The sequence below is a fragment of the Thamnophis sirtalis genome, unplaced genomic scaffold (genome assembly GCF_051295495.1).
Source record: "Thamnophis sirtalis isolate CommonGarterSnake01/CBP01778 unplaced genomic scaffold, rThaSir2_p1.2 scaffold_12, whole genome shotgun sequence".
Lineage (NCBI taxonomy): Eukaryota > Metazoa > Chordata > Lepidosauria > Squamata > Natricidae > Thamnophis > Thamnophis sirtalis.
Window position 1 is genome coordinate 40,334,229 of NW_028261392.1, and position 20,683 is coordinate 40,354,911.

Here is a 20,683-nt window from a genome sequence, read left to right on the forward strand (position 1 = left end):
TGGTGGTGAAGCAAATGTATATTTATCATGGAATACTTGGAATGCAAGTTCTGACCTATTGCCCTTCTGTAAGCCCATATATATGTATATTGTACTGGCTATTAGCCACCAAGGGTTACTTCTTTATGATTTACAACCATATAAAATATCAAAATAAATAAAGGTCTTCTCTCCACTTGTTGCTTTGGTTAGCATGCTAACACAGGTATATTTACACTGTAATTTATGCTTTTTTACAGGTGATATAGTAATACCAAAGTACGTAAAAATAATTAATAATGCATTAATATATTGTGTTTGAATTATTCAATCTATTTACCCAGAGTCACTTGATAGAGAGATTTCGTTGTGATAGGTCAGAGCTATGATTATGGTTTAGATTTTACACTTCATATTTTATATTTTTATCTCTTGTGCTTCTTAATAGGAATATGATGCTAATGTACCATACGATAAATAATAAATAGAGCTATTCCAGTTTTGATAAGTTTGTAAAAACTAAGAAGGCCAGTGGCAGTAAGAAACTTTTAATGTTTCTGCAGTCCATAATATGTCCACTTTCTGCAATAAATTAAGAACGTAATACAAGCAGGACAAAATTGGTGAATTAACCCAAAACTTAAATAATGTGATTTCAATACACTGATTTGGCTTTAACTTGACACTTTAAAATATGAGCAGCTTAAAAAATCCTTCATAGATCAAATAGGAAGACATTTTTCCCCTGCGCCTTGGGTTATAGGACATGTGATAATGATAAGGAAGTGTTACCTGAACAGCAGATGCTATGATTGTCAGATTTTGGGGAAATTGAAATAGAATATAATTGCAAACTGCTGAAATAAGCCTTTCAAATGAACAACTTTGCTATTATTGATGTTTTTTTTAGATTAAAAACACTGTATGTTTCAAGGTAGAATGCTAAATTTAGCAACACAATCTGACTGGGCGGGAGGATTGGTGGCTATATTCACCCTGCACAATGTTGCCCACTCCCATTTTTAAAAAAATGCTAAAATAGAAAATAAATAAAATGAAGTTTTAAGTTCGCTTACTTTACATATAAATCCAGGTGCCTGGGAAAATCTATTTTACCAGCTAGAATCTTCTGATATATTCCAAATGGATTGTCATCAAAAAATGGGGGAAATCTGTTTTTAAAAAAAGTAACAATGTCAGACAGTTGTTTCTGAATGTATGAAAAATGAGCTAGGAGCATACCTACCACAATACAATAAACTATAATAAAATCTCATTAGGTGCAAAATTTCTTTTACAATGACTATGGAAAATAGTTATTCTGATTTCAATGACTTCAAACATTACTTATGCCTACCCTTGTACAGAAAACAAAAATACCTGAAATATATTAGCATATTTTTGGAAACTAGCTTTATAACTTCTTACCTATTGTAACTCTAGGTGATATTTCTAGTTACATCGGTATCTGATGTCACAAGGTCTAGAAGTTGATTTGGCAAAATTGTTTTGATACTTATATCACCCAAGCAATATGAATAGATATGAATAGTATAATATATACAAACACAAGAGCATTAGTTAAAATTTTATTTAGGATTTTTTTAAAATAAAATTATTTGGTTCCATTGTTTTCTGCACAAGAGTTTTATATAAACGCTCATTTAGGAAGCATTTAAGTAATACAAGACACATCTCAGTCAGTTTTGTTTTTGCCATCTTAAAGGAAGCTTTAAAGGAAAGTTAAGACTAAAACCACAGGATCTTAGTTTAATTTAATATTCCAAGTTTTCATTTTATTTATGGTTTACAAATGTAATTACTTAAAAGTTTCTGTATTTTTGTTATTCAGTAGCTATTATAATTAATATTTACTGAATATATTTCTGTATGAAATGAAGTAAATTCCTGAATTTAATAGCCTTTTAGTCACTTACTTGTAAGAAAATATCTCTCTTGATATTAAATTAAGTATAGGACAAAGTTCTATATTTAAAATGCCTAACTAGTTGCCTGTAAGACATATTATTGAAGGGTAAAATCATGAATAAAGCAGTGAATATTCACAAAAATTGATAAATACTGCCATTGAAATTTATTGCAAATAATTTTGCTATTCTACAATGACATAATAAAAATTCTTTATGCATATTATTTGATCATTAATTACATCTCATTTAAGCAATTGATTAAATAGCATTTTCATTGCTGCTTCTCAGAAAAGAAAAGCAGTGGGTAGGGAGCTACATTGTATATAATTATGGCACATTCTCTTTCTCCTGTTTTACATTTACAATACTTTCCCACAACAAAATGTATACAATACGCTTATCCCATTGTATTGCAATGATCTATGAAATGTTTAACTGTAGTTTATTGGATAATGTAAATTACCTAGGATCACTTGTGAGGCCAAAATAAAAGCTATATTATATGGAGATGGGAGTAATGAATTAAATTAGGAAAATGGCACCACTGGCTTTTAGAGCGACATGTAAAGAGGCAGGATATAGCCACCCAGAGGTGGGTTCCTACCGGTTCGGCCAAGTAGGTAGTAACTCTGCCGAACATGTCCCTGAATTGGTTCTATGGGCGGCGCTATAGTCCCATCTTCTTTTCTGCTTCTGCGCATGTACTGAAGCATTTTTTCACTATTTTGCATGTGTGCGCAGTGAGCATCAAGTGTGCGCGTGAAGAGTGGCCCTGAGCAAACCAGCAGTAGAAGAAGCCAGAACCCACCCCTGTAGCCACCTATCCTGAGAGAGGAAGAATACACCAAATTAGCTAATCACAGCAGCCAAATTAACCCTGGCAATCAATGAATGACAGATGTTGCAGCAGGACTGCCTTCAGTTCTTGTGCCATGCTACAATGTTCAATGGCCATATGGAAAGCTGTGGATTATATACATGACATGTAAATATATATGCAAAGTTATCAAGCTACTGACTACCATAAATTAAAATGCATGTTTATAGCACAGAGTTTTAAACAGAACTGTATGCTTGAAGAACTGTGAAATATGTACAATTTTTTTTTAGTTATTCATTTTAAAATGTATATGCTTCTGTGAAATCTAATTAGATTTGAAAGGGCTTAGAAATAATACTTTGAAACAAACAAAAGCATTTTAAAATCATATATAAGGAGATGCTGCAAAACACTGTAATTTCAAGGTTTTTTTAAAGTTCCTACAATAATGCCTTGATTTATTTGCTTGTTGCTTTGTGATAGAATTGACTCAATTGTAAAAGATACTTTCTTCTACAAGAATAATTTTAAATTCCATTAACTGGAAACTGATAAGATAAAATTCATTTTCCTACATCTTCTTTCAAAGATAGTGTGCAAGTAATCTACTTTGTGTCATTGTCAAGAAACTGTAACAAGAAAAAACATTCTGTTCCAAATCCCAACTAAGTATCTGGACTTTTGGCCTGGAAATGTTGTTAAGTCTTAATGCTCACAATGCTTGCAATAAAGCAAGGAGATCATCTACATTTGCTCTGAGAATGCTACCACTTAATGGATTAAATGTATGACTAGGCTCATATAACGTTCAATTTCTTCCCTATGTAAGACCCATAAGGGGGGGGGGACCTAATTAAAATGCTGGAAACTAAAAGTGGTAACATTGTCAACCCAATAGGCAAAACAAGCTAGCAATATTTTGTTCTTTGGTAAATATGAGTCCCCAAAACTCAGAAACAGAATATATAAGATTATCTTAATATACTGGGTACCTTTTATATTTAAGAAAAATTCTCCTGGAACTGGGGCTAGTCCTAAATACATTGTCCATTTACTACATTTATGTATCGCAATGTATAATATTGTTGGTTTCTTGGTATTTTCTGAGCTTCATTCTTTTCTTGTAGATATTTCATTATCAGGCTAGTTAACTTCATGGATGTTTAGGAGAGGGAAGTTTGCTGGATTTTATATAGTAGCTTGACTTGCCATTCTTGATTTTAGTGCAGCTTCTTGTAATATAGCATATATCCCATCACTTTAAACCCAAGAAATGCATATAACTATCTTTCATTTTAATCTCAAAACTGGCTATGACTAGCCTAATCATATAGTAAATGCCAGGTTTCAGTATACTGCATTGAGATTCCATTTTGATTCTACAAAAAAAAAAACAAATTGTGGGAGAGGAAGGGGGGGACCTGGCATCTTCTTGTCCCACAATGTTAAATTTTGCATATTTATTGTATTTGATATTATACAAAACAAGTTTATTCTGTCTTCAAAACTGTTTTTATATACAATATAAGATTAATATTTGAGACATTTGCATTTTCTTAATTGCAGATTTCCTTACCCAGACAACATCTCAAATATCAGAATACCCAGGGCCCACCAGTCTACTGCTCTTCCATGACCTTTACTTTGTATGACTTCTGGGGCAAGATATTCTGGTGTTCCACACAGTGTCCATGTCCTAAAGAAAAACAAAACACAGTGAATATTATTATAAATAAATTCTATAATGCTTCATAGGAAAACAAAAACCAAGTTATAGGTATTTAACAAATCTGTATTTTCTATGCATAAAATGCTATATTACAGAAGTAATCGCACTGAAGAAATAATCAATGATTTTAAAAAACCTATGACTCATCACTAACTATTGAGACACTATAAAGAATTTATAAGGGAGCGATGCTGGTTATTATTTAATCAGGGATTTCAGCATTCCATGCTTATCTAATTTATTCTAGATTAAAGCTGACATCAAATAAATGCAAATATATCTTCTGTATAGACTATCAGTGCAGGTTTGTTACTGTTGCAACTATCGTAATACTTCCTTTTCCCTTGTTCAACTTTTATATATTCGACTGTTATTTTTTCTCTCTATAAATGAAGAACAAATAACACCATTTTAAGAGAAGAGAAATCACTTAAATAAAGAGTTGTGTTCTGACTACAAACATGGAAATATTTGCTTAGATCAGGCAACAGGCATCTGTCTTCTCATTGTCTAGACTATTTTTTAGGGTAGTTCAGTAAGGAATATTTTTTTAATGGTATCTTAGTCATTCTGAAGTATGACCTGTTTTTATAGCCAATCAATTCCTACAGTATTTTAATTGTGACTTGCCCATTTAAAGATAAAGGAAACCTCCCAGGTTCAAGGCATCACACTGTAAATTCCAATTTTGTATCCTGTGTGCATGAATTAATGTTTTCTCTCACTAGCAGCATAATTTCCTCCATTAGCATATTTGTAGTTTTTTGTTTCTCATCCATAAGAAATTCAATCACATCTACTGTCAAGAAATTGGGAAGAACTGCAACCATATAGTTGTATTCACTTTGAACTACCCCATCTATGGAAGAAAAGCAATGTCTTTTCATTGATCTATTGGGAGATTAGGGTGGACATTTTGGAAGATTAGGGTAAACATTTCTAGCCTCAAGAGACTGGCAATTAAGAAGTTACAGAATGTATTCATCAATTCTACCTCTTTATTTCCTTTTCTTTTTCTTCAGAGGGTCCACATAGGACTGGAAGTACAACCTGCTGCTAATTCATATTCATCATGCATATTCTATTTGGAATATTTCTTAATAATATTTTATAAGATTTATATTCTACCTTCCTTCTAAGAAAAAAAAAACCCAGTTCAATCACCATTTTATCTTCACCAGAACACTTTGAGATGGATTTGGATGACAGACTGACCCAGATTCACCAAGGGAGTTTCTGTGGCTGAGGGTGAACTTGAATCTAGGTCTGACCAATTCTCATGCAATACTTTAACCACTATATAATTTTATGTACGTACACACTTCCCATGATGTTGCCTTTGTGCTTTTTAATTCTATCATTGTTTATCTTAATATCTGATGGAAAAAAAGTCTTCCACAGGATAGTGGCAAAATGAATAGATGAAAGATGAAGACAACTGTGAAGGAAGATTATGAGCCCTTTAAATGTTATATTGGATTTGAGTCTGTTTTTAAAACCAACAATCAAACAAGTCTGTCAGTCACACATAAATAACTAGCTGGATACCCGTGCTTCGCTACGAAACCATGTTATTAGGCCAGATCACAGGTCAAATGAGTTATGCGCTGGCCACACCCATATAAGGCAACTGGCAGGTGGGGAGGGGGAGTAGAATGTCTAACTCCTTAGCATCAACACATATTAATATAATACTGTATAAGAAATACCAATGATTTGATGGTCATTTCAAAAAAATCCTTTCTTAGTGAGCAATATATATATATATGTATGTATGTATGTATGTATGTGTATGTATATATATATACACACACATACATACACATACATACATACACACATATACATACATACACACACATATATATACACACACATATACATATATACACACATATACATACATATATATATATATACATACATACACACACACATATATGTTTTCTGAAGTTTTCGCGGGTGCTAGTATGTAGGTCTTTGGTTATTCGGGTTTTCCCCTGCGTAAAATTGAAAGTGTCTTGGCGACGTTTCAACGAAGTCTCATTCGGGCTTGTTTGCTCATCTTCAGGCTTGTTTGCTTGTTTGCAAGCATGAAGCCAAGCAAAAAAGTCTGAAGATGACGAATGAGACTTCTTTGAAACGTCGCCAAGACACTTTCAATTTTACGCGGGAGAAAACCCGAATAACCAAAGACATACATATAGATAGATAGATAGATAGATAGATAGATAGATAGATATAGAGATAGATTTACAGAGAAATCTTAGGCCTGTTCAATAGTGTGTATGCCTGTGAAAATTTGCATAAAATTAAAACTTTAGTATACAAGGCAGCTTGAAAAAATCATATTGGCAAGTAATGATTCACCCTGCACAAAGAGAGACCAGGTTTGTCAAGTCATTCATAACCTGCTGGATTTCATAAATATAATAATAGAAAGTCTTCTTTAAACACTGTTTATTCATATCCTTTAAAAATAAACATAAATAAATGCTACAGGATGTCAACAGCATGAATCAAGCATGAAGTGCTCTTTAGTCATTTACATTCCCACTTTATTGTCTTTTACTCCTCAGGACAATTACAGAAATTTGCAGTGACTATTTAGGGAGTATGAATACTTCAGATAACCTATGTAGAACAGCCATTAACACAGTGTAAGAATGCATTGGAAGATAATTCAGAAGCTTCTGAATCATAATAAAGAATACAGTCAGAAGCTATTTGTTAGTTCTCTTGTCACACAATGATTTCTCCTTTATATAATCTAAATTACAACAAATCTCGAGATAAATGATACTACGGAATACTGTTAATACTCATGGAATGTAATCTTGGTCATATAAAACAAAGACAAAATTGGATGTAAAAAATATTTTGGTAAATGTATCCGTATGGAAAATACGTTAATGATGTTAGTCCATTCTATTCTGCTACCAACAACTTTACAACCTACTCGACTGGATATGAAAGCCAAAAATTATTGTATGGCTGTTGACAAGTCAAAAATTGTGATTGTAGGAGCCCTAACTTGTCATTCTTTATTTTCCTGAGATCCTATTTTATCCACATAATATAATTTTTAACATTTTCTACCTTCTAGGAACACTTTTCATATAATTTGGTATGCTGAAGCATTCATGTATATTTCAGAGACTCCTGGAGTTAATTATACAGTACAGAACAAGGTTTCATATGGTTGTATGTTGCTAAAAAGTTATTTCAGATAAGTTTGCCTTCCGCTAATGTGAAAGCAAGCTATTTAACTACAGTCGTATGTGGATACTCATTGCTAATTGGTTTTGGGAGCTACAAGAAGTATGAAAAATAATGAATATAAAACATTTTTTCCCATAAGGAATAATGTAGTAAGTTGCAAGGCAGCCAATATTGACAAGTTCTAGCTTGTGTGTTGAGTACCAAACAAATGATGGGTACTGGGATAAAATTTTCAATTCAAAATGAATTGAGTACCAAATTTGATAAGTTTCATAGGAGTTGTAGTAAAGGTGTTTTTTTCAAGAGGAAACTGGACTTTGTTTTTCTTTGAAGACGTTTTGCTTCTCATCCAAGAAGCTTATTCAGCTCTGACTGAATGGAAAGATTTATATTCCTTGCAGATAACTGGTCATTTGCATTCTTTTAAAGAGTCATTGAGGTTGAGGTTTGAGGTTTATTTTATTTATATGCCGCCCTATTCCCTACAGGGACTCAGGGTGGTGAACAACTCAAACGGGAAAGGGAACATACAAATACAAAACAAGCATTTAAAAATAGCCAACAACCACACCTGTCGAGAGGGGAAGGGAGCTCATCAACCCCAGGCCTGCTGACACAGCCAGGTTTTAACGGCTTTTCGGAAGGCCAGGAGAGAGGTGAGGGTCCGAATCTCTGTGGGGAGTTCGTTCCAAAGGGCCGGAGCTGCAACAGAGAAGGTCCTCCCCCGGGTCGTAGCCAGATGGCATTGGCTGGTAGACGGGACCCAGAGGAGCCCGACCCTGTGCGATCTAATGGGTCTTTGGGAGGTAATTGGCAGCAGGTGGTCTCTCAAGTAGGTCTCTCAATTGAGGCCATTTGGAGGTTTATCTGTGTCCTCAGGGTCATCTGAGTAGTGCAAATTGGGTGTGGAGCCTTCTTCAAACTGTTGAAAGGACTGTGTTGTAGACTGGATAGGTGTCATATCTCCCCCCCTTTAGAGAGGGTTGTTCAATTTTGACATAGATGATATCTTTGACCCCTCTTTCAAACCAGTAATCCTTTCTGTGCAAAATGTGAACTTTGCTGACTTTAGAACAGTGGCCTTTCTCTTTTAAATTCAGATGGACTGCTGAATCTTTTCTTGATTAGTTTGTTTTTCTATGTTGTGCTATGCATTTGTGAAGTGGATGTTTTGTTTCACTAATGTATAGATCTGCACACGTCCCACATCATTGTACCACATATCCCATGTTGCTTTGTGTGTGGGTGTTTTATCCTTGGAGTAGACAACCTTCTGTCTTAGTGTATTCTTGGATTTAAATTGTACACATATGGTGTATTGGCTGAAGATCCTCCTGAGCTTTTCAGAGATTCCTGCAACATATAAAATGACAGCATTGCTTTGTTTATTGTTTTCTTCCTTGTCTATTATGGAGGAACTCCTACTGGGTCATTTTTGGAATTTTATGAAGATCCACTTGGGATATCCATACATTCTTTGGGCTTCCTTGATGTGTTTTAGTTCTTTTCCTTCCCCATCTTTGCTTGTAGACAGGCCTTCAGTTCGGTGGTGTAGGTTTCTGATAATTCCCATTTTGTGCTCCAGTGGGTGGTGAGAATCAAAATGCAAATATTGATCTCTGTGTTTGGGTTTTCTGTAAACTTCAATGTTACAGCTTCTGTCTTCCTTAATGTGTATTGCAGAGTCCAGGAAGACTAGACTATTTTCCTTAACATCTTTCTATGTGAATTTGATGTATCTGTCCACAGAGTTGATATGTTTGGTGAAACATATCAACTGTTATGCCTCCAATTCCTGTGTTTTGATCTTGACCCAAGTATTATCCACATACCTATACCAATGAGTGGGTGGAATTCCTCTGAAGGTGTTTAAGGCTTTGGTTTCTACCTCTTCTATGTAGAGATTGGCCACAATGAGGTCACAACCATGTTTTTGTCTGTAGAAATCTTCATTGTATTTAAAATAGGTAATGGTCAGGCAGAGATCCAGCATGGCACATATGTGGCTTAGGTTCGTCTTGTCACTTACGGTGCTGTAGTAGTTGTTTCTTCACTACAATGACAGCTTTAGTTGTTGGGATGCATGTGAAGAAGAAAGTCACTTTATAGGAAACTATTGTCTCATCCAGGCCCATTTTAGTTTCCAAACCTTGCTGGTGAAATACTGTAAATTTTTGGTGTGATAGATGGTGTTGCCAACTAGAGGAGCTAATAAGGTGGTTAGATGTTTTGCAATGTTGTAAATGACAGAGTTGATGCTGCTGACAATTGACAGTGGTGACCAAAAAAAGCAGCTCTAGGATAACCATGACCTGGATGACTGAGAATCTCCATAGACTTTCAAAGCAGTTGAGTACCAATGTACCTTTGTACTGCTAGCTAAAGTCAATCCAAAGGATTAATATCAACCATTTCTAGGTAGTGTTCATTGTTATTGTTTATAAATCTCTGCCCTATTGTGGATGACAATAAAATGATTAACTACATAGCGCCAGTAAATATTGCTTAGTATATAACAACATCTTAAATATCTTAAGACCTTAGTATATCAGACACTGAACTGGATAACTTGTAAAACCTAAAACTATATTTGGCATACACAACTTCTTTGACTTAGCTTCTTAAGACTACCTGACTAAAATCTTAGTTCTTTTTGCTCAGAATAACAATTCTTTTTTTAAAACATTTCTCTTTATTAAAAATAATAAATTCTTGTTCTTTGAAATATAGCCTATATCCTTTGATTACTGACTATCTAGTTTTATGTTTAAGGATTTATAACAGTTTTATTCTCTAATCTGAGCTTAATATCACATTATGGCATACAGGTTTCACAAACATTTTGTTGATATACAAATGAGCCCATCATAGGGGAAAATTATTAATTTCTTCACTTACTATGTAATATGCTCTTGTCATTAGTTCTATAAAACAATAATAAACTGGAAAGTTCATTCTTAAAAGGATTTCTCCTTGCTAATAAAAAATTAAAAGTTCGTATTAAAAAATGAGGTAATCAAAGGAAATTGAACAGAAATCAAAATTCAGCATTTAAAAAAGATACAGAGGACCATTGGTTTGAAAGAGGGATCAAAGAGGCCATTAACGTCAAAACTGAACGTCCCTCTCTCAACTGAGGGAAGGGATACAACATCACCTATCTCCAGTCTGTAACACAGTCCTTTCAACAGTTCCAACTCAGGTGACCCTGATGACACAGATAAACTTCCAGGTGGCCTGAATGACTTGCTAATTAAAAAATGCAAATGACCAGCTGTCTGCAAGGAGTAACCATTCCCCACCATCCTGAACTAAAAGGTGAAACTAATACAAAAATATCAATTTGCCCACAATAACATTTTGTTCTGTAAAATTTGTTCACTGTGTGATCCATAGCTTTATTTCTAAAACTGCTTCACCATTATTGAAAGCAAAATGTTTATTTAGCATTCAGATGGTTAGAAACAAAGTATTTCTTGTATGCATTGAACTGATTTAATATTACTATTAATCTCTTTTTGACAATGGAATTTTGCTCAAGCACTCTGAACTTTGCAATTAGATCACTTGACTAAACACCCTCTTTTGAGAGTGAAGGTGGGGAGGAGATAATTTTTAGTATTTAAATAAATTGATTATTTGTAAATGATAAGTGTCTGATTGTGTCAATGAAGCTAAGTTAAACTTGGGTATCAAAACATATTCAAACACAGGATAAATTTAAAGTAAATTCTCAAGCACTCAGCTACAGGAACCCTGGGAGCAAGTGAGCATGCAATACTGGACTCCAACATTATGCAAACACAAGTAGTAGAACAAAGTCAAACTAGACTCTTGGACTTTAAGAGAGCCAATTTCAATAAACTTAGAGAGAGCTTGGAAAGAATTCCATGGGTGAAAATCCTCAAGGGGAAAACAACTCAAGAAGCTTGGGAAATTTTGAAAAAATTAGATCACAAAGCCCAGTCTAGCACAATACCAATGAAGAAGAAAAATAACAGCTGCCAAAAGAAACCAGCATGGCTGCATAAAGAACTTTCTGACAAATTGAAAGACAAAAAAGATAAGTATAAAAAGTGGAAAGAGGGGGACATAACTAAGGCAGAATATCAGCAAATAGCCCGAGCCTATGAAGATGAAGTGAGGAAAGCTAAGGCTCACAATGAAGAAAGGCTTGCCACAAAAGTAAAAAATAACAAAAAAAGCTTCTTCCAACATGTTAAAAACAAGAAAAAAGTTAAGGAAACAATAGGTCCATTGCTGGGAGAAAGTGGCAAGAAGGTGACAAGCAACAGGGAGAAAGCAGAACTATTTAACTCATTTTTTGCATCTGTCTTTACACAAAAACAGCACCACAAAAATCAGATTAGGAACACAAGTTGAAATAGGGAAGAAAATGGTAAGTGAGCATCTGTCTAGCCTAGACGAGTTCAAATCACCAGGACTGGATGTATTACATCCCAGGGTTCTGAAGGAACTGGCAGATGAGAACTCAGAACCACTGAACTATATCTTTCAGAGATCCTGGGGCACCGGGGAACTGCTAGAGGACTGGAAAAGAGCTGATGTGGTTCCTATCTTCAAAAAAGGGAAGAAAATAGATCCAGGAAACTAACAGACCTATCAGCCTGACCTCAATACCAGGGAAGATTCTGGAAAAGATAATCAAGCAACGAATTAGCAAACACCTAGAAGTAAACAAAGTAATAGCCAAAAGCCAACATGGGTTTGTCAAAAACAGATCATGCCAGACTATTCTTATTGCATTCTTTGACAAAGTGACAAAATTAGTGGACCAGAGGAATGCCATCAATATAGTTTATTTGGACTTCAGTAAGGCATTTGGTAAGGTAGACCATAACCTACTACTAGATAAAGTCGAAGAATGTGGATTAGACAGCATCACCACCAGATGGATTCGTAACTGGCTGACCAACCGCACTCAACGTGTAGTCCTCAATGGAACTGCTTCTACATGGAGAGAAGTATGCAGTGGAGTACCCCAAGGGTCTGTTTTAGGCCTAGTACTCTTCAACATCTTCATCAATGATGAGAGAATAAATGGGGAACTCAATTTGCAGATGACACCAAGCTGGAAGGAATAGCCAACACTCCAGAAGATAGGCTTAAGATACAGAAGGATCTTGACAAACTTGAACATTGGGCACTATCTAATAAAATGAAATTCAATGGTGAAAAGAGTAAGATTCTACATTTAGGCAAGAAAAACAAAATGCACAGGTAGTACAGTATAGGTGGTACCTTGCTCAACAGTAGCAACTGTGAGAGGGATCTTGGAGACCTAGTGGACAACCATTTAAATATGAGCCAGCAGTGTGCAGCAGCTGCCAAAAAAGCCAACACAGTTCTAGGCTACATAAACAGAGGGATAGAATCAAGATCACGAAGGGTTAATACCACTTTATAATGCCTTGGTACGGCCGCATTCAGTTTTGGTCGCCATGATGTAGAAAAGATGTGGAGACTCTAGAAAGAGTGCAGAGAAGAGCAACAAAGATGATTTGGGGACTGGAGACTAAAACATATGAAGAACAGTTGCAGGAATTGTGTATGTCTAGTTTAATGAAAAGAAGGACTAGGGGAGACATGACAGCAATGTTCCAATATCTCAGGGATAGCCACAAAGAAGAGGAAATCAAACTATTCTCCAAGTGTAGAATAAGAATCAATGGGTGGAAACTAATCAAGGAGAGAAGAAACTTAGAACTGAGGAGAAATTTCCTGACAGAACAATTAATCAGTGGAACAGCTTGCCTCCAGAAGTTATGAATGCCCCAACACTGGAAGTCTTTAAGAAAATGTTGGATAGCCATTTGTCTGAAATTGTATAGGGTTTCCTGCCTAGACAGGGGGTTGGACTAGAAGACCCCCCCAAGGTCCCTTCCAACTCTGCTATTGTATTGTATAAAGCTGAAAAGTAGGGGAAGCAGGGAAATAAATCATTGTGAAAAAAGCTTTCAGCCCATCAGTTGTCATAGCCTTACTGTAAAAGCCACAAAAAATTAGCTTTAACATAAATTAAAAACAACTCAATCTGAATGTTTTTACTAATTGAAGAAAATAACTTTTCTTCAATTAATTATAGTAAATATTTTTTTTAAATTTCTTAAAAATTAATATTCAAATATTTCTAAACCAATTAATTGAATGACTTTATTATGGAATGATCAACCTTCATGGTGTGTTTGGCTTTCTTTACAATGTTTTGTTAAAAAAACAAAAGTGTTGCTGTATGATTAAAATTCTTCAATTTAAAGCTTTGATATAATTCAGTTTATCACACTTTTATGCTAGTACAACTTTTTTTTCTTTTATGCATTTGCACTTGGAAAAATATTGCTTGAATATTTTAATTATGTATGTATGTTACAGGAAACAAAAGAGAAGAATTACAAGTAATTTGGTAGATGGACTGTTACAATGTGATGAGTGCAGTGTTGGAATACTTGAAGGATCAGGTTAAGAGATGATACTGACTTGACAGCATATAATCAATTAATTAATGTGTGCTACGAATTTTCAGTTAGGAAGGTTAAAATAAACAGTACAAATCATTGTATGTTCGATGCTGTCAGTCTGATGAAAAAACACATTTTTTTCTACCCATTTTCCTTTGGAAAAAAGTCAAAGTCAGTATCAAATAACTTACCTATCAACAAGCTTTTTAGCAAAGCCAAAGTCTGTGAGTTTGATATGCCCCTCTTTGTCTAATAAAATATTTTCTGGTTTTAAGTCTCTGTAAACAATTTCTTTTGAATGGAGGTATTCTATTGCACAAATTATCTCTGCAGAGTAAAATAGTCCAGTGCTGTTATTAAAGCGTCCCATATTACGTAGATAGCTAAAAAGTTCACCTCCAGGTACATATTCCATCAACATATATAGAAATCGATCATCGTGATTAGTCCAATATCTGTAATAATAAAAGCAGATTCAGTTTTTAAAAATTCAATATATTAGTAAAATGACAACAATTATTTATAGACCTGAAATGGACACTTAAAATTTATAGGATTCAATTTAAACTGCATAATTTCAATTAAGATCTAATATTGCTGAGGCTTAGAAATCTTAAAATACTTTTTTTTATTCCAGGGCCTCCAATAAAACCGCTGGGTTTACTCATAACATGACTAAATATTGACAGAAACATTCCAGCTTGGTCTTGAAAAGGAGTTCCACACACTTACAGGCAAATGAGCAAAGAAGTCTGAAGCCAAGTAGAGAAACATAATCACTGCAATTTTTAAAGATTAATTTACAAAGATAGATGCTTAATTCACTGAGTCTCTGTGATTGTGCATCAAGGTTGAAGTACAATTACCAGAGAACAAAACAAAAGAATTAAATGAAATACAAAGTTGCTGAGTGGGTCAAAACCTGCTATAAATGACACAGTTCCCAAGCTGAGAACATATATGAACTGAAATTCATTGATTTCTCCACATGTATTAAAATTTAATATGCATTTCCTGTGTGGAATTCTCTGTACACTTATAGTGTTGCTTAAAAGTTTGTGAATCCTCTGAATGTTCAATATTGCTGCATAAATTTGACCTAAAATGTGATCTGTTCTCCACACAAGTCGTAAGACTAGATAAAGAGAACCCAGTTAATCACATTAGTAAAAATATACTTTACAAACATTTAAATATATGAAGCTCTGAATAAGAACTTCAGCTGAATGGGGGGAAAAACCCTGAAGTTCAGTTTCACAAGGTATAGTAAAAAATAATTATAAGGATCAGTGTCCAATTCTTACATTGAGGACAGAGCCATTACAGTAAAATGCTATTACTTGCTAAATAATCTTAGTAGGAATGTAATACCATATATTCTGCTAGGAAAGCAAGTTATCCATACAATAATGCTACCAAGTTCAAACCCATTGGTCATAATTTGCATATCCAATTTATTTTATCTTTGTCATGTGTTTTTAGGAATTGGTTATGTTTTAAATTTTTGCTTCTGATTTTTTGTATTATTTTTGCTTTTATTTTTGATGCAGGATTTCCCAATTCCACATATGCAACTGAACAATTAAAAATGAAATGTTCTGGCAAGAAAATAAAGCTCATTCTCTGCAATGAATAGTTGTTCAGAATATTCTATACCATTTTGAGATTTGGGGTTTGGCTAAATTTAAATATCTTCCATAGTTGTTGTTCATACAAAGCTGTCCTTCCTTGGGTAGATCCCACTGTATATTTATTAAACAAGGAAAACAACAACAACAGAGGACATTTGCAGCTCTTTTTGCTATCATTTCCTTTTGTTTCCATCTTTAAAATATTACCTATTTCAGAAAATGTTTAAGGCAAAAAAATAAGGTTAATTTTGCCTAAAGATATGGACAAACAATAGACAAGAGTAGTAGCTCCATATGTTTTAGAAATTTGTAGATCCAAGTTTCAGCATTGGATCAACAGAGTTAGTCATCATAGATGACAAGATCCAAATGGCCACAGCTTGCCAGATCCTGCATTAGCATAAAACTACTGTTGGAAATAGCCCAATAAATTTATTATCCCAATGTACTTCTATTTCTTCTCTTCACTTCACTCATTTAACAATGAATTAATACTTGAATAATTTGAAAAAAAAATGGTTGAGGAGGACTCAGAAATATATCAGTAGCCTGTACAAAAATTAATTCTGCCATCAATTTTACATGTTTATTTCTCAGAGTAAAATTACTGGTAGGCAAGAAATGCATTTTCAACTGAGCTTACTTTGTTCTCTTTGTCAGTTTCATCTTATCAGGATATAATCTTGTTATGTTGAAATTACTTTTGCAATATGTACTTATAACTCCTCTGTTTATAGTTTAACTTGTGAAATTCTGATATTTCCGGTAGTAGGCATTACTCCACCCATTACCACAAGATATTTTTAAAAAAGTAATGAGCCATATACAGAAACAGATTTCCTGTAGTTTCAAACAGAGGGAATTGTATTTTGTGCACTGTTAACACAATGCATTTATCAGCAAATACTTCATTAGAACACTGAATTTCCCCTCATGCTTAAAAGTATCTCTAAATTATTTACTTCTAATGAAGACATGCACCAACTCTTACACAAAATTGCTATATTTGTGAAAACACATTCAAAATGGATGTAATTTTACTTACTGAAAGTATGAACTTTCATTCATGTACTCATTTCTTATCTACAAAAGGAATAACTACTGTTAACTGTCACAAAAGTCTACCGGAAATAAATCATTCTTGGTTTCCATTAAAAAAGTATACAAGTGGAATTATCCTGTGGACATTCTTCTTGTAAACAAGGAGAAAGTGGTATTTACAGATTCTACTTTTATTCTACAGTACCCATTAAACCACTTCAGATGTTTTCAGAATTCTTAAAAATCTTTCAGAGCTAAAACTGAAGACAGAGAAAACCTTCTTCACCTTTCAGGCAGGAAAACCTTTGAGCCTCTTCTAGGAATAAAACTATCAAGATTTTGCCATGATAAAATTATGTCAAAAAGCAAGCTGGATGCAGAAAGAAGATATTTTCAGAAACATACTGTATATATGCATATGTATATGCATTCATATGCACACATATTTATCCATGAAAAATGCTTAAATATATACATTATACACAACTATAACAATTAATGTACTCTGAAGGACAGTCAATCTATCCTGAGCAATGCTGTAAAAATCACATATCACACCTTTTTGGAAAAGCAAACAGAGACAAAGTATTTATAATGTACATATTTCATTTTTCTTATTCAATAGGCTTCCTAGTTAAGGAAGGAATATGGAAATAAAAATTTGAAAATTTGTCACCCAAAGATTTTGACTGCTACAACTGATTGTGATTGAACTAAGAAGATGAAGCTTACAATCTGATTAGAAATGGATGATTCACTTCTTTCAAAACAGATTTTTCATTGTGTACATGTTGTTCTTGTTTTAGCCGAATAACATCTGGAATGCTCATTACTTTCAATGCGAAATAGCATTTAGCAGCCTTCTCTCTCACCAGGTGAACCCGCCCAAAAGTGCCTGTCCCTGAAAATCAGAAAGAAAAAAAAGAGCCAGTGAGATGAATAGATAAATAACAATTGGTTACATTTAATAATGAAACATACTGTAAGAAGAAAAGATCAACATAAATCAGCTAATAAGTGTCAAACATTTTTGTACTGCTTGAGCCTTATTGACACAAAGTTCAGGGTTTAAACAGATAACCACATCAGCTCTGCTGGCTGATTCACTTCTACTTAAATCATGGGAAAAGGCTATTTAATGCTCTTTTCTCTAACGTGACTATTAACAAGGGCTGGAATTCTCTGAAGCAGCCCTTCTACCTTATGAACTATCACCTGACACTCTCAAGATATTTAAGACTATAATAGCCATTGCCTTCAAAAGGCATGATTATTCTGTTTTATTGCTTAGGTTTGATCATAGGAATATTCGTCATTTGGTTAGTTCTGCCAAATCACTCTTATTGTTAGCAATAAAACTCCCTGTGTTAATATAACTGCCGAGGTAATCTTTGTAGGGACTATTTACAGAATGGTAAATAAGTACTGTACACAATGTGTTCTAGTGATGTATTTTAGAAATGTTTTCCTTTGTTTGATGTTATTTAAAGTCACTTCAATGACACAATATTTGTTCTATTTTTATTACAGTGAATATATAGTTAGGATGATGTAGTAACTCAAAATAGATTCATCAGATCAGCTAGTAGCTAAAACTGATTAATGATATTGGTGAAAATACTGAAACTGAGAACTTCCCTGGACTCAGGAAATAAGAAAAAAAAAACAATCTACTTAGACCTCATTTTCATCAATACCATTCACTATAGCCTTTAATACTTTTTTCACATCTCTACAACAAATATAGTTGTATTTTATTTCTTGAATTTGCTGCTTTTCTTTTTCTGAGGATCTAAAGTTCACCCAACAACATCTTTTTCGGCCATCTCTTTCCTCTCACTCTTCCTTCATATTTGATCCTTATTCATATATATTCAAAACACCTAAATGATGATTCACTTTGCATGCAATCCACACAGAACACTCATTTCACTTATTTATGTTTTAGTACCCACATTTCTTAAGTCTTTCATACCCATTGCATTCAGTCTGTATCTACCCTTTTCCTGTTTCCAACTACAGTTTTATTACTATATAGCAAAGCGGGAAAGGATCAGTCCTGTACATTCATGTCTTATAGCAGACATTATCCCATCCATATATTCCAGCATCCGCACACTTTAAATGTATGCATCCTTTTTAGCATTTTAGCATGGGACAGAAAATCAAATCTTTGCTTGCTTATTGGGAGAGGAGATGGGTTTTCATTTATGTCTAAATTGTAATGGTTGGATACAACAACAAAGCATTTGCAGCAAAGCACTTGAGTTCTAAGTCACATGAGAGGACTACACAAACTCACATCTAATAACCAGTAATGTAAAAAAAAAAGTTGTAAAACATGTAAGGAAACATCACATATCTTTGTGTCTTACTCCTTGCTCCATGTTCAACTAATACACACACACACACACAGACAGACACGTGTGTGTGTGTGTGTGTATTAGTAAATATATACCTTCTTCCCTGGCTTCAGCTGATAAGGAGGAGACCTGTGGCTTAATGGCTAAGATGTTTGCCTAAGATGCAATACAGCACAGGTTCGAATCCCAGTAAGGGTATGGCTAGCTGATGAGAGCTAAATAGCTTGAAATAGATCTATACTAGTCTCCCTTTATTTATTTATCAGCACAAATACTACACACACACATATAGATAGATAGATGATAGATAGATAGATGATAGATAGATAGATAGATAGATAGATAGATAGATAGATAGATAGATAGATAGATATAGATGAACACATTTGAAAGAAAGCCTAAATTGTACCAGTCAACTACAAGATTTTCTAAAGTGCTAACAAATTCTGTATAGCTGACAGCATGGTACTGTTGCTCTTTACACCTTATTTTCCCCATAAAGCAGCACAGTTTGTTTCATTTTTAGATTTCAAACTCATACCAATCATTTTTTAATCTAAAAAACAGTAAAAGTCCTCAAATACAGTTACTTTTTGAAAATTATTATGTCAAACATACAATTTAAGTTAGTGATTATAATCATTTAACATATATTCTGTTTTTTAGAATGGGTAGATTTATAAGTAAAATATAGGTAAAATTTTATAAGTCCAGAAGCAAAGGATAAAATCTTCCCTGAGGTAAATATATAAAGGGTAAAATGGGCAAACCCATCTTCTACTCTATTTATGTATGAATTTATAAGCCACTCTCTTCAAAAGATATTAAATAAATTCAGATAATAGAACTGTTATCTGCACATTATAGCAAATAATTGTAGCGGAATATTCAGGGATTTTAAATGAAAATATTCCAGTATAAATTCCTATATGAAGCATTACTAAAGAGGTGCTTATATAAATTATTAGAGACAGGCTAATATCAGAAAAGACATACAATAATCAAAAACTTTTTGTATGCAAACTAAATTGACAATTATTGCTTATTTTACTATGTTTGAATTATAATGTTGTGAAGTTAACCTAGACATTGTAAACAGTTTCTAGAAAATGCCTATTAACCTACTCAACAATGTCATTTAAACACATTGGGAAATTTTACATGTGATTAAATCCCTTAACAATGTTGTTACATTGCATTGTTACTAGTAAACAACCTTGCTTTGTAGGTGGCCCTAAAAAGCAATACTATTTTGACTAATGTAATAAATTTGTAGTTTAACTGGAACATAATATTATAAATCATGATGAGGTTGATGGTGATATAATTATGCTTTTGATATTTTGTTATTTTATTATGATTGTAGTATTTGTATCTTGTTTCTTGTGAACTGCTTGGAATCAAATGACTGAAGCAACAGAAAAATCTTTGTAATAAAATGAATGCAACAGAACATTATTTCAAGTTTAAAGAATACCATTTTTAATA

General features: G+C 33.7%; 1 protein-coding gene across 3 annotated transcripts in view; it reads right to left on the reverse strand.

Moving 5' to 3' along the window:
• PRKX (protein kinase cAMP-dependent X-linked catalytic subunit) overlaps window positions 1-20,683 on the reverse strand; it is a 115,892-nt gene that overhangs the window by 16,689 nt on the left and 78,520 nt on the right. For all 3 annotated transcript variants that reach the window (XM_087726794.1, XM_087726793.1, XM_087726792.1), the window contains exons 2-5: window positions 17,565-17,733; window positions 14,352-14,615; window positions 4,307-4,426; window positions 1,056-1,151 (exon numbers count right to left, since the gene is read on the reverse strand). In XM_087726794.1, coding sequence (XP_087582920.1) covers window positions 1,056-1,151; window positions 4,307-4,426; window positions 14,352-14,615; window positions 17,565-17,733 — 649 coding nt within the window. The remainder of the gene's footprint in view (window positions 1-1,055; window positions 1,152-4,306; window positions 4,427-14,351; window positions 14,616-17,564; window positions 17,734-20,683) is intronic.